Genomic DNA, 15175 nt, shown 5'->3' on the forward strand with positions numbered 1-15175 from the left:
TTTAAATAAGTTTTTTTAACTAAATTTTTTTAATAAAAAATTATTCATTTTGGATTTTATATTTTGGAATAAATATATTTCCGATAATCTAAAAATTTTTTTGGGGTAGTTTTTAGCTGTTTTTTATAGTTAAAAAATGCCGAAATATATTTTTGCTTGTAATTAGAAAAAAATATTAAAAGGGGACACCGGCGTCCCATATACGTCAAAGTGTTACCGTGATAATGACATTTTTCCCCCCCTTTATTCTCTCATAATTCAATAATTTTCTTATTATTGTGTATTATACAATTAAAAAAAGTCGCCATTATTTTCAAAGGAAAAATAATATTTTTTTCTTTAAAGAAAGAGTGATAAATGCGTATGATTATTTCTGTTCATTAAAACACTCTGAATTTAATTGTAAGATTCATTAGAAACAAACAACGCATTTCCTTCACCATTATTCCACCAAACGCGTTGTTCCCATTTTATATAATATCCGGTAACTTGCGTTCCACTCGACCGGCTGCAAAAGGCACGAAGCATCGTGCAATTTAGTATGTCTTCAACTATGCATTGCGTGTTCATCAACGTGTGGTACTTATATTGTACTTCCCAACAAACTGTGGTGACTCTTCCCCGCCATGACCTTGTAGTGCCACCCGTCAATGGCTTTTGCCTACTTGGAATGAGGCTATGAGCTGATTGGCCTACCTTTTGATACAAAGAATGGAACTTGTTTTTTTATTACGTTTTTTATTTCTCACAGGTAGGGTAATGGTAGAACAATTTTTATGACAAAATTACGTAGGCGGTGTCTATGGCAGGGATGAAAAGCTTTTTTTATCTGCCTCTTCATCCCGAGAGAGCGTTCGAATCTGATCGGACGCTTAGTTCTTTTTTTCAAATCCGAAACTCGAGTCTTTGATTCCAGAGGCAATGATTTCTTTTTTAATCAAATAACTGTCTACCAGTTTGTGATGCGTAGGTCAAACTTTTGGCGTTAATTGATCTCTTCCTTTTTACACCGCCAACTGTTTTGTTGAAAAATGAATCCACTAATAATCGTTCAGAAAGAGAGGAAATTAAAAGGGTGAATACGTCATTTCTGTGTATTTCACCGAACGATTTTTTAAATAGACAATGTGTTCTCTTGTCTTTCAACTTCTCATTATTTTTAAGTGAACAAAAAATGGCCCTGCTTTATGGTTTGTTTTGATTTCGAACTCGGTGAATACAGCGGTGCTGTACTTTTATTACGAACAATAAATATTTCTTCAGGGACAATAACAATGAGAAGTTCAAGAAGTTGATTTGGAATTTATAGTTCGATAGTGAACGTGAAGGAATTCTTTTTCTCACTGTGGTTTATTTCGTCCTGTCTGTTGTCATCAGAGAAATGTGAAACACTAAATGAACTTTTTTTTCTGTCAGAATACCTGTGTGTAATACAAAAGAAACTTTGGATTTTCTATCGGAATACTGAAATCGCTTTCGAACTTCACTGAAGTAAAGATTTTGAATAATTTTCAAATTTTTCCGATTTATAACTATAGAATTGTTCCATATCGTCTATTGGCTTCCTTTTGGAACACAGAGAATATCTAGAATATGGATAAATTATTTTTATCTGGAGCTTTTAAAAGCTTTATCAAGCCACGGATTTTTGTTACAGATGGAACAACTTTCCGCTTGCATTACAGAGTAACAGCGATGATGCTGACAGTTGGTAGCATGTTAGTATCAGCCACTCAGTTTTATGGTGATCCAATTCAATGCATACAGTCAGATGACGTTCCGAAAAAGGTTCTAAACACCTATTGCTGGGTGGAAGGAACATTCACTTTACCAAAAGCTTTGGACAAGGAAGTTGGAGTTGAAGTAGTTTATCCTGGAGTTGACAAGAAAAGACCTGGAGATGACGTTATCCACCATGCCTATTATCAGTGGGTCTGTTTTGTTCTACTCTTCCAAGCCATTTTATTCTACTTACCACGACTGGTATGGAGATGTTGGGAAGGCGGACGACTGAAGAATTTGTTGCAACAACTCAACTCTCCTGTGATGGCTTATGCCGAAAAGAAAAAATGTTGTGATCAACTGGTTAGGTACTTCCGATTCAATATGAAGCACCACTCGGTATATTCATACAAATATCTACTGTGTGAAACGATGAATTTGGTGAATGTTGTAGGACAGATCTATTTTGTGGATTATTTCTTGGGAGGTGAATTCACAACATACGGTGTGGATGTGTTACGATTTGCCACAAGTTCTCAAGACATGAGAACTGATCCAATGATTAGAGTATTCCCGAGGCTGACTAAGTGCACATTTCATAGGTATGGACCTTCTGGAGACGTGATGAAGTACGATTCGCTTTGTCTTTTACCGTTAAATATTGTGAATGAGAAAATCTACATCATTTTGTGGTTCTGGTTTGTGGCTCTTGCAATCGCTACAGCCTTCTCGATTTCTTACAAAGTGATTCTTCTGTCTTCCAAAACGGCGAGATATTTCGCAATACACTCGCTTACAAGACTCACTCCTAAACAACAGTTAAGGACCATCGTTGTGAAGACCAACTATGGTGATTGGTTTGTGCTTTTTCTTTTAGCAAAGAATATGCAAGTTTTAAATTTCAAAGATTTTCTAAGTGATCTTCATAAAGATTTTTCGAGTCCATTCATGCGCCATGATCATGACGTATCCAGTACCTAAATCACATATGTTTGGTGTAACATTATGCGATCTGTTAGCGTGTGTACAACATTGGAATCCTTTTTGTATCATAGAACTACAGTGAATTTACAAACTTCATGAACATTGAACCCTTTTCATCCCATTTTTAATTTATTTCTGCTATTTAATTATAAAAATGCTAGTAGTTCGTAACAGAGGTTTACTGGCATTATGAACAGGTGGTAAACATTTGGCTATGACTAATATTCTTAAAACATTATTCAGGTACATTTATTTACATTATTTTTATAGATTTAGATTAAATAAATTTTGGAACCTTTAATTAAATAAAAAAAATTATTTTATGCAGTTTATGCTTCTTAGATCTTTTGTTATTTATTGGAATATCTTAGAATATAATTTATGCTTTCTAAGTGTAAAGCTGAACTTGATGCGTATTGCTTATATATTATATTCATATGTTTTTTAATACATTACCGTTAATTAAATTTTATTGAATTTGCAATTTTACATATATGATTGATAAAGTTAAAAATTAATGAAACTTCTAAATAAAAATGCTGCGTTAAATGCTGTAAATTGCGTAAAATAATATTTGTTTAAATTTTTTCTTTCATTGCTTAGATTTATTTGTCGATGAATCATTTCTTTGCATATTAAAAACTATTTTATGGAATCTATACAATTCCATTATTTTTAAATACGTTTAAAGGAAAAAATAAGTGTCAAAATGATATATCTGAAAATTATTTCAAATAAATTGGTAACCGTGAAATATTTGCTTTGCGAATAAACTATTGTGCCTACAAAAATTTGAAGATGATTAATTATATTTTTAGTAACTTATATAATTTAAATTAAAAAAATTGAGAACTATATATTTATTGTTCATATTATTATAGTACGCAGTTACAATTAGCCTAGTAACTAAATGAAAAGTTCGAAAGAATAAAATATTGATTGGAATCTTTTGTTTACGTTACTAACCAACTACTAAACGACAATTTTTTAATTAATTCAGTTTTATAATAATTTTATAATTTATGCTTATGATAGTTTATTATTTCATTATTTTCTTTCCTAAAATATTTGCAAATTTGATTTTGATTATTTCAGTTACATGTTAATTTTTAAATTCCTGTGAAAGTTCATAAATATTCGATGTGTTCAAGTGCGATGGTCGCTAATTTTTACTGTCAAAACTCTTGAAAACTTAGAGCAGCTTAAATAATTTTTTTTAATGATTTTTTAAATTTACAAGGAAATTCAATATTTATAATTAAAAATGATAAGTTATTTATAACACCTTTTTAAATAGATGCATCAATTACATGAAATCCATTATGATTTAGTTAAATATTAAATTCATTCATGGTATAGTTTTGATAATTAGAGAAATACTTATTTCTGTAGTGTAAAATCGCATATTTAAAAGTAATTTTTTTCATTTAATAGACACTCCTCCAAATTTCATAATAATTAATTTGATAACATAATCTAGTAAACGCGATATTGATAAAATTTATCCTTACTGTATACTAATATGAAATTCACACTAATTATTACACTTAATAATTTTTTTCTTCTAAGAACATTTTTATGCTGATAGTAGTGTAATGAAAAATCACGAAAACAAAATTTAGTTGATAAAGTTTATTAAAAATAACAGAAATTGTATTTGTTTCTCCTATTATGTAAATAATTAATTAAAATATTCTGTCATAGTTCATAAAATATACTCTATTAAAATGAATAATTATTGTTATTTAGGAAAATTGCGTAATTAACAAAACATTTTTTGTAATTCTTTGATTTTTACGTTAGTGGTTTAAAATGTTTTGATAAGTGTGAAAGGTAAACATTCTACGTACAAACGCCTTCATTCAAATATGAAATCATAATTGTTTAGGTATTAAGCCTTATTTGTAAATCAAATTTTAATTTTTTTAATAAAAGAAATGCATTTAGGCAACACTTCAGTCAATTATTAAGTCCATATGTATGTAAATTTTAGGAATATATTAAATATTGCATTATAACTTTTATACTTTTTATTTCTATTTACAGTCAGCGTTCTTGCGCTATTACTAATTTAATTTTCCTAACCAGAAAATTCAAGATGATCAGTTAATTTTTTCATAACACTGAATTATAGAAATACGGGTAGTTTTTATTATAAAAAAGTTATTTTACTTTTATAATCTGAACAAATAAAATAATACTTTACTATATGCACACTTAATTAAAATTGGTAAATTGCAATTTATTATTTGGGACTTGGTTTGAAAAAATCGGATTGCTCTGACAAATTAATTACGTACTTTAATTTACTCCATTTTCATACTGGTTAGGATACCGGTGTGTAATTGGTTTAAATTTGGTTTGATTAACCTTCTACAAAAATGCTTAAGTCTTTTCATAGTTGAATTTAAATGTATGCAACATAAGTGTAGGTTATTTATGTCATTTTTCGTAAAAGATAAATTTTTAATAGCATTCAGCACAAAGGTATTTTCAATTATTGTTACAAATCCTTAAAAATTGTGTTGAGGCTCTAGTATAATAAGGTATAATAATTGTCATGTAAATGGCTTATGATCAACTAATTAATTCATTTGAAAACATTAGGACGATATAATAATAAACCACATTTTCACATAGCTCAAGAGAATATTTTTGGTGAAAAACACCATGGTTTCCATGTTAATAATAAAATGTGCATATATATTAAGATATTATCTATTGAAAATTTTGAAAATCGTGTGAAGTACCGATCTGGAAAGGATATTAACAAGCAGTTTGTTGTAATAATAACACCATTGAAAAAAGTGTGGCATATCAATATATTTTCCAAAACCATTCAAGTTTTATGCCACAAAAATTAATTTTATTGCGCATGCATCTACGTGTTATTAAAAATAAATTCCTAATTTTACTTTATTTTATTTTCAGTAATTATTGTTCGAATAATTTTTAGAACGATGGATGAATTTTAGGGATTTATATTTCAAAAAGATTTAATTTCTGAAAAACTATACAGATATTAATAATTTATAGTTTTCATGAAATAAATTTATTAGTGTGTAGATAAGTATGAGAGATAAAATTAATTCACAAGCACTTAGTTCCGTTTGTCTTCAAAGTAATGGGCTCAATTCACTCATGTAATAAAAATAAAAAGTTTCTTTCATACGAAACCGGTTTGAAAGCAAAGAAGACGGGGGTTTTAACTATCTCTTTTTATCATAATATATTATAAAAGATTCAAGTAACTACGCTTTTTTTCTTTAGCGACTTATTCACCTTGAGTTTGAGATTGAGGGTTGAAGAAAATTATACCTATACCCGAAACATAACATCCATTTTGAATGGCCTTTGATCTGAATGAAGCAGCAAAGCATGAAATCCAAAGTAAGGCCGATGTATCTGCATCTGCCTTAACTTAATAATCTATGTTTTGAAAAATATTAAGTTTCGTTGATCTATTTACATGAAATTAAATAACTGAAAAATTATTAAAAAAGTAAAGCATTTTTGCTTCACTTAAGTAGTTATTTATTTTTAATCGTTTTCTGTAAAAATAATTTTTCGTAACTTATCTTGGCTCGTATCCTCTTAAAAACCGAACTTAAAATAATGACAAAAAAAGAAAGAAAAAAGAAACAAAAACGATTTGTATTTAAAAGAATGCAGCTTAAATGAAAGTATGAAAGTAAACTCATAAATGCGATAAAATAATTTCTTTAAAAATAAACAATTAGTTAAACTGTATTGTTAGTTATTTTTCGTTACATAAAAAATAAAACTTTTTTTTTTACCATTTTTTGCATATTGTAGGATATTTTTATAAGAGTATTCTCCTAAAACCAAAGCTTAGAATAATGATAAAAAAATACGATTCGCGGTTAGAAATATGTAGCTTAGAAAGAAAATAAATTCATGTGATAAAATAATTTACTTAGAAATGAACAATTAATTAAGCTGCTTTGTTAATTATTTTTAATTTCATAACAATGGTACTTTTTTTAATTACCATTTTTTGCATGTTGTAGGATATTTTAATGATATTTTTTCACAGTTTGGGATCATGAAACAAATTCAACAAGACTCAAATAATTAGATATTTGCATGACATAAAAAATACATTACTTGAATCAAGCAATCTTTCTTCTTAATTAATTCAATTGATGAGGGTAAACTCTAATTTATTTTCAAGCAAGACAATCGCCTTCCAAAGGCATACAAACAAAAACAAATCCTAATATATTTTTTTTCTAAGTGATAAAATTGACCGACTTTACGACTATCAATATTCAAAACCATAATCTTGTAATTTTGATCCTAACCCAGAAGATAAGGGAACTCCTGAATCAAACATTGGGCAAACTGACCCACGAGGAGGACTTTTTAATGGAATTAACCCACATTTGCGTTATATAGAGAGGGAAATCTCGAAAACCTCCCATGCTTAGCTCGATGGCAAGGGGATTCTAACCCATGATTTGACTACCACTGAAAATATTTTAAGTCAGCACAGTGATCGGTGAGAGCTGCAAAGTTCGTATCTACCAGTCATCACTGGGATTCTAACCTGGGTCACCTCATTGGGAGGCGAACCCTCTATCCCATGAGCCACCGCGGCTCTTTATCATACTTCATAGTTTTATAACTAGTGTTGGACAGCCGACACAATTCTGTGTTTATGACTATCAATGTTCAAATCCGTAGGCTTGTAATTTTGATCATAACCTAGAAGAAAAGGGATCATCTCAATCAAGTAGTGGGGGAAATTTACCCTTGAGGAGGGCTTTTTGATGGAACTAATCCGCATTTGCTTTACATGCAGAGGAAAACCGCGAAAACCTCCTACGGGCAGCCTGATGGGGGCTCGAGTACGAGGGAACTCTGGCCCATGATCCATCTACCTTTGAGGATATTTAATGTCTGCACTGTGGTTGGTGGAAACCGGGAGAGGAGTTCGTATCGACCCGCCATCTCTGGGATTTGAAAAAAGGTAACTTCATTGGGAGACGAGTGTGCTATGCTCTGCTCGTTGTTAAGTACTTGTAAAGTATTTATTTGGAAATAGTACTAAAGAACAGTTAGATGTAAAAATTTTTTAAAAAGTGAGACTTCTTACGAAATTTTTCTCTGCCCTCCATGGTTAAAAGAATTTAATCCAAATTAATAAAATAAGATTTCAATGATTTTTATAATTTTTATGACAGCTTCCTTTTGAAATTTCATCTGATTTAATATGATATGAAATTGTTAAATTGTTACTAGGAACAAATTAGCGACACAATATGAAAACTGATGAAAATAGATGTTTATAATCGAAATATCTATCAATTCGAACAAATATTGGCTAATGTACTTTTTTTTCCTCCTTTTTTCTCCCATGAGTTTTAATGGTAATTTTCTCTTGATTTGAAATTTAATTGTACTGCAGAACAATGCTTTTTTTTAAGTTATAAAGGATTAATTTTTAAAAAGATTGAATTATTTTAATTAAAATTTTGTTCATAAAAATAAAGAAACATTTATTTGCAGAATTAAAATTAATATGAAAATTGATCTTGGCATTAAAACTATTCAAAAGACAGGGCATTTTAAAAAATTTCTCGATTTCTTTAAAAATTTTTTTTTAATTAATCTAGAAATACAAGAAGAAAATATGATGAATAAAAAGTTGAAGGATGAATAAAAAGTTAATAAAGGATGAATAAAAAGTTAATAGGAAACATTTCTTTATGAATTAAAAATTATTATTATTATTATTTATTTATTTTAAATTTTCAAGCTTGAATCATGCTTTAGACTTATAGAAATTTTTCATATTTTTGTTTCTGGAAATGTTTTTGAAGGACAACATGTGTTTTTGACTTTTCAAAAAAAATTTTTTTGAAGTTTGTTTATATAAATTGAGAAAATCTCCGAAAACCTTAAATTTTCATTAAAATGTCCAATGCCTCCACTCAAAATTTTGATTTTTCAGAAGCCATCAATTTGTAGTGGAAAGATTCAAGTGGAAGGAGATTTTTTTTCCTTCTTAAACAATTTACATATTTTAAAATTGTAATGTGTACATTAAATGTATTTTGTCTCTCTCCCCAAATATTCTTAAATAAAGTTCTTTAAAGTCAGTATGTCTAACTAAATTTTGTCACATATTTATATCATTTTTATTGTTGAATAAACTTTTTATAGCCCTAGATTATTTCCAGTACGAATATTTTAAAAATAAAATTTAATCCAAGTAAAAATAAGTTTCCAAAAAATTGCTTTTAAATGAAAAGGACCTATCGATATCGGTCACCGACTCACTAGTTGTGAGGAAAAAGTGACTACTAAGTTATTAGGTCTACCGGCCATTGGCTACTAACTGAACATTTAAATTTTTAAATTTAGCAGAATCCCATTACAGAACTTGACAATTTATAGGAAAAATAACTTTATGTTCCAGCACCAAAATTTAGCCTTTTTACCTATAATACGAGTTGAAGTTCAAAGATAATCAACTCCCAATATTTTTTGCAGCATTCCTTACAATACCTTAACTTTTAAGGAAATACTAAAGTCTTTTATAACATGTTAATTAATATCACAAATTTTAATTCGCAGGACATTTATAGGCAGTGAAAGCGAGTGACATAATGTGAGACTTAGTATCTAACATGATGTCATAATTGTCTTAATAAGTGTGAAACAAAGCCCACGACAATTTTTAAAAAAAGACTCGCCTTATTGTGTTCTTAACGTGATTCTAATGATTTATGGTTCCTTTTGGACAGACAATTACGCTTTTCTGCATTAATTAATTGAGTCAGGAGATGGAATTCAGGCCAAAGACGGTTCAATGCTTTCGAAAATAGTAGGTACTTGAGGCAATCGACTGGGTATTCAGTTGATATGTAATGCATCTGGTTTTACGATGCATAATTATGATGATTTTAATAATCCTTACATTAGTGTTAAGCGGAAGACATTTATGAAAGGGATAATCTTGCCACAAGTTATGTCATTAACTGATTATGAATCACAATGATTAATTTGACCTTAACATGAAAAAAAGGTTAGATTTTGAACAATTTTTGAATTAAAATTATGTGTAAGAATATTTAATATACACGGAGAAAAGAATTCTGATAAAATTGCCGCACTTGCATGGTAGTTACATTTCTGGTAAAAAAGACATAATTTTGGTTAATAAAACCATTTATTTGAAAAATTTTTCTATTCTTATGGTAATGATTTATAGTAAACTCAGGTTTTCAAAATTATAGCTCTTATTATCACACAGTTATTAAAAATGCAAAACAGAAAAGTAAGTTCAACCGAATAAGTGGTGTTCATCTCACATTTAATACCAAGCAGAGTGATGATAGAATCATATTTTGTTGTTAATTTAACAAAAGTACTTACCGAAGTACTTCTCTAAAAATTACCGATCTTTTTGGTGTTCCCATAGAGCAAGAAACATGGTACATTTTACAGTATTCTGATATTTTAGAACGCGCTTTTGTTTCCCAATGTAGAATATCAACTATAGTTGTAAAATATGTATTTGTGAAAAATTTCACCCAGAAATGTAGGAAAAAATATGTATATTTTGCCTGTTTTAACTTATCAGAATCTCAAATTATCGATCAAAATATACATTTTTAAATGTACATATTTTCCTTCTTATTTGTTTTGTTTTAAAAAGAAGAGAATAACTATTTCGCTGCTTGAAATTTGGAAACTTTGAAAGTCGAGGAGTATAATTTATTTTTAGTTTATATTATTATTTTGAAACGATCATATAGTTATGATTGCTATTATTAATATTTTATTTGCATTTAAATGCTTGCACTTTTGGAAATTTCGTATTGTATTTATAACACAAAACATAACATCTCTCAAATTCTCTACAAATTTACTAAATGAATATTTGAACATATTAAGTTTTCTTAACCGATACCATGTTGTATCTCAAACGGAAACCCAATTCAGTTTGACACTTTATTGAGATTGAATCTAATTTGCACGGTGTTATGGTTTGAAAAAAAACAACAACATAATGGTTTAATGTTAAACTGACTTTTTTGAGAGTTTACGATAGTACGTGATAACCATAACGATATCGTTATCGATTAACAATCATTTACATTCTTTACTTTTCCATTATTTCGCATTCAAGTCAATACATTTTTGTATATATTTATGCAAAAGCTGTTACAAACATGAATACAGATTTATTGTTTTAAATTTATACCACATTTGGACCGAGTATCCTACAATTGACATACCTGACTTCACGCAAAATATTTATTATTGCAAATTATTACATTGCAAATAATTACAATTAATATTTATCATTGCAACTAATTACTAATTACATACAAAATTATTTCCACTCTCAAAAGTATAATGACAGGAAGCTAATACAACTTTCATTTTCAATCCTCCATACACAATCAATGGAGTTCCACAAAGAAAAATAATTTTAAAAAAGAATTATAGTCAAGGTTAATCTCCTATAAGAGTATCCTTGACGTTTTGAGAAAGTAACAACAATGGTCAAATAATTTAAAATGAAACTGTGATCAGTTATTTAGAGGAAAAGTATTGCTCACTCTCAGGATGTAGTCATCAAGATATAATCATAAAAACTGCGACCTTTAACAATTTTTTTCTAGCCTTGTTCTTTAATTGGGAAAATGATTTTTTGATTATAATTATGAGTAGTACCGCCCTAGTCGCATGTTTTAAACAGCCTTGTTAACTATCAGTGATTAGGATGTAAAGAATGGTAGGCTCAACTGTACACTTAATCCTGTTCTAATAATTCGCTACTTAAAACAAAAATGTAAAAAGTTTCATGAAAATGTTTTGAAATAAAATAATTAAACACATTTAATCCTGTTCTAATAATTCGCTAATTAAAAAAAAATTAAAAAGTTTCACATAAATGATTTAAAATAAAATTATTAAACACACTTAGTCCTGTTCTAATAATTCGCTAATTTAAAAAAAAAATGTAAAAAGTTTCACGAAAACGATTTAAAATAAAATAATTAAATTTACTAGGAATTAATTAAACTTACTGAAGTAAAATTAAAATTAAATTCAAGCCTTCGCTAAAAAAAATTCATTTTAGTAGGATCGAAATTCATAATACATGAAACTTCTGAGATTATTTATTGTTTAAAAATTTGATCATTTTAAAATGAAGTTAATTGGTATATTTTTGCGGGTTTATGTTTGTTTATTTTTTTTCTTACATTGAACTACAAATTATGTTGAAAATTTAGAAATAATTGAAAATATAATTTATAATATACTTGTTTCAGATGTTTTACTTAATTTGTATTCGGAGAACTACGAAAAATACGTTTATATGTTAGTACATAGTATAAAAAAATTAAATGAAAATAAAATACTTCAAAGCATAAGATAAAAAAATAAAATAATAAAAGCTTATTTTGATTAATAAAGTAGTAAAAGAATAGAAAAGAAATATTGTAATTTTAATGAATAATAAAATTGAAAGTATACTATTTTATATTTTATAAAAAATTTGAAATGCTAACAGCAAATATTACTAAAAATAAATTAATGTATGAATGTTTTCATTTAAAAGAAAATCAGACTGTAAAATTAAAGTAAAATAATTTAAGTTACATAAAATTAAAAACATCAATTTTTGTTAAAAATTGTAATTTGTTTTTTAAATTATCTGATAGGAAATTTGTAGAGAATATTTCTATACATTTTTAAATGAAATAACAGCACAAAATTTAAAAAAAACATGTATTTTAAAAAAAAAAACGTTTTAAAAAAATTTCTAAATTTTTTTAATGAAAAGCACAAATTTGATCCTCCCGCTTATCAACAAATTCGGCTATTTTATGGGGAAAATCTTCTTTCAATTTCTGTCAACGGTTTCGATGTCTAATGATTATACGTTAAAAGTTAGTTCCCGTTCTAAAATACTTCTTTAAATTTGTCTTTATTTCGCCTGATTCATTACTGAAAATTATCTTATTTTCTTATTATGAATAAAATTTAGTTTTTGATATAATTAAAATAGGTAACTTGAATAAATTGACAGTTTTTACACTGTAAAATATAAAAAATACTAATCAATCAAGAACAAAAAAATATTTATGTCATTCTTTTACAAAAATTTTTAATTTTTTTTAAATAAAATTTCATAATTTAGTTGTTGAACATTCTTATATTTGCAACAATATTAATTAGTCTAATTTGAAAAAAAATATTTAGTTATGTTAATTCAATCACTTCTTAATTGAAATTTTTGATTTAATCGTTTTTATAAACAACGACTTTAATGATTTCATTTCTTGAAATAAATTAGAACAATTTATTGAAAATTATAAATTTCTAATGAGTTAAAAAGTAAATAAATTGTTGTATGATAATCGTAAATTAATACGTTTTTTAATAAGGTTGTAAGTAACTATAAATTATTTTTAAATTAATACTAAAAAATATATGCTAAAAATATTTTAAACTCCTAGAACATTTCTAACCACAGAAGAAAATTAAACTAATAAAGAGTGGTTTTGAATATTTTTCGTGGGAGGTGTAGGACGTTAACCTATCATATACTCAGACAAATGATTCAAAAATGAAAGAATTTTAAATGTCTTTACCACTAATGAGTCATTTCTTAAAATGAAAGGAGTGATTATATAATTTCCGCAAAAAACCATCACCGCATAGGTGGGAACTTGAGTTTTCGCGGTGAGGTTTACAACCTTCTGTATCAAGGTCTGTAAGTAAAATGAATAATTATCACTTTAATAGATTTTTACAGATAGAATTGATTCATTATTCCTGCATCCCGCTATTTTATGCGGTGTTATTCATCCAGTATTAAACTTATAAAACTAATAAAATACAATAAACAAATTTGAAACCTGCGTTTTTCAAGTTGATTGAAAATGAGAAAATTGTTTTATTTTTGTTAGACCTAAAACGAAAAACGTAGGGCGTCATACTTTTGAAAGACATCAAAGGAACTTTCGGTGGTGATGAAAATTTGTTACGGGAGTGATGCACTTCACGTTTTTCGTTTTAGGTCCCACGAATATAAAATTATCTTCTCATTTTTAGTCTACTTAAAAGACTTAGTTCCTATTTTTTTCTGTCCCTTTGCTATGTGGTCGAAATTTGAATTGAAGATGAATGGTGATAACTTTTGCTTGTAGTATCTAGTAACTTGTATAGTCAACAACTTCCATTATTTTCAAGGTGACTTAAGATGAGAAAATAGTTTTATTTTTGTATAAGACCTAAAACGAAAAACGTAAGGAGTAATACTTTTGAAAGGTGTCGCAAGAAGTTTCAGCGGTGATAGAAATTTATGAGTTAACTGATGCCCCCTACGTTTTTCTTTTCAGGATCTCACGAATATAAAACTATTTTCTCATTTCTTAAAAAACGTAGTTTTTTTAAATTTTTCTTTGTTATGTGGTCAAAATTTCGGTTGACGTTAAATGGTGATAACTTTAGCATGAAGCATTCAGAAAACGGTTGAGGAACAAGCGCAGAGATTTGATTTCATTTTTACTCTTTCTTTTAGTCTGTTAGTTTCTGTCAGAAAGTGGTCAAAATTTCAATGATGATAAAAGTGCTGATAATTTTTGCTCGCAGTATTCAGTAAACGGATGCGTTACTTGTAATTGTCTAAGTTGAAGTCTGAGCTTACTAGCTTGAAAAATGTTGGTCTATTATTAGAAATTAATTAGTTCTATTTGTCGAAAATGAGGCAATAAATTCTGTTCGAAGCAATACGAAATGTTCGAGCTTTTTATTGTCAACCAACTCAGAGATCCACTTAACAGTTTATACTTGCTACTTGTAAAGTGTTCAAAATTAAAATTGACGATGGATTTCATTTTGGCAAGTTCTGTTTGTAGTGGTCAGAAAACATTGAAACTTTTATTTGTTAACAGAAATAGATTTTCAGTGGGGGATTGAACTGTCTAAAAACTCTGAAAGTGTTTGGAAATTTAATAGACGATTATTTAACAATTTAACGCTTGTAGTATCAGAAAACGATTGATATCAGCATTGTCATCAGGCACAGAGTTTTAGAAAAATGTGGATGCTCTAGTTAGTCGGCAAGTGAAATAAATTTTGATTTCGCCTTCACATATACGAAAATGAGTTAACGCAAGTGCAGAAATATAGTAATAAAATATGAAGAGAGGTAATTGTCACAAACTGGGAAAAGTTGTACCAAAATATTTTGATAAGAAAAGCATCTTTCACCATATCTCATGCAAAAATAAACAAAACAAATAATATATACTTTTACTTAATTTTAAATATCGAAACAAAAGTATTTTTATTGAGAGCAAGAAATTGAAAAAAAAAATAGACTTAAAACTGCCTTTTATATCATATGAAATATTTTATTGCGAGTTCGAGTTTTAATTTGTTTTAATAGTATAAATAAGAAATTAAACGGGCTTCA

The 15175-nt window shown here is 27.9% G+C and overlaps 2 protein-coding genes across 2 annotated transcripts in view; both read left to right on the forward strand.

Annotated features, from left to right (window-relative positions):
- The window catches only part of LOC107443610 (uncharacterized), a 214997-nt gene that overhangs the window by 30732 nt on the left and 169090 nt on the right, over positions 1–15175 (forward strand). The gene's annotated exons all lie outside the window — the stretch shown is intronic.
- Positions 544–3033, forward strand: LOC107443605 (innexin inx2). Its single transcript, XM_016057530.5, has one exon. It carries the CDS (start codon positions 1594–1596, stop codon positions 2701–2703), a length of 1110 nt encoding a protein of 369 aa, XP_015913016.3. The 5' UTR covers positions 544–1593; the 3' UTR covers positions 2704–3033.

This window comes from Parasteatoda tepidariorum, chromosome 10 (assembly GCF_982258835.1).
Source record: "Parasteatoda tepidariorum strain Cologne lab strain chromosome 10, Ptep-v5.0, whole genome shotgun sequence".
In the NCBI taxonomy this organism is placed as follows: domain Eukaryota; kingdom Metazoa; phylum Arthropoda; class Arachnida; order Araneae; family Theridiidae; genus Parasteatoda; species Parasteatoda tepidariorum.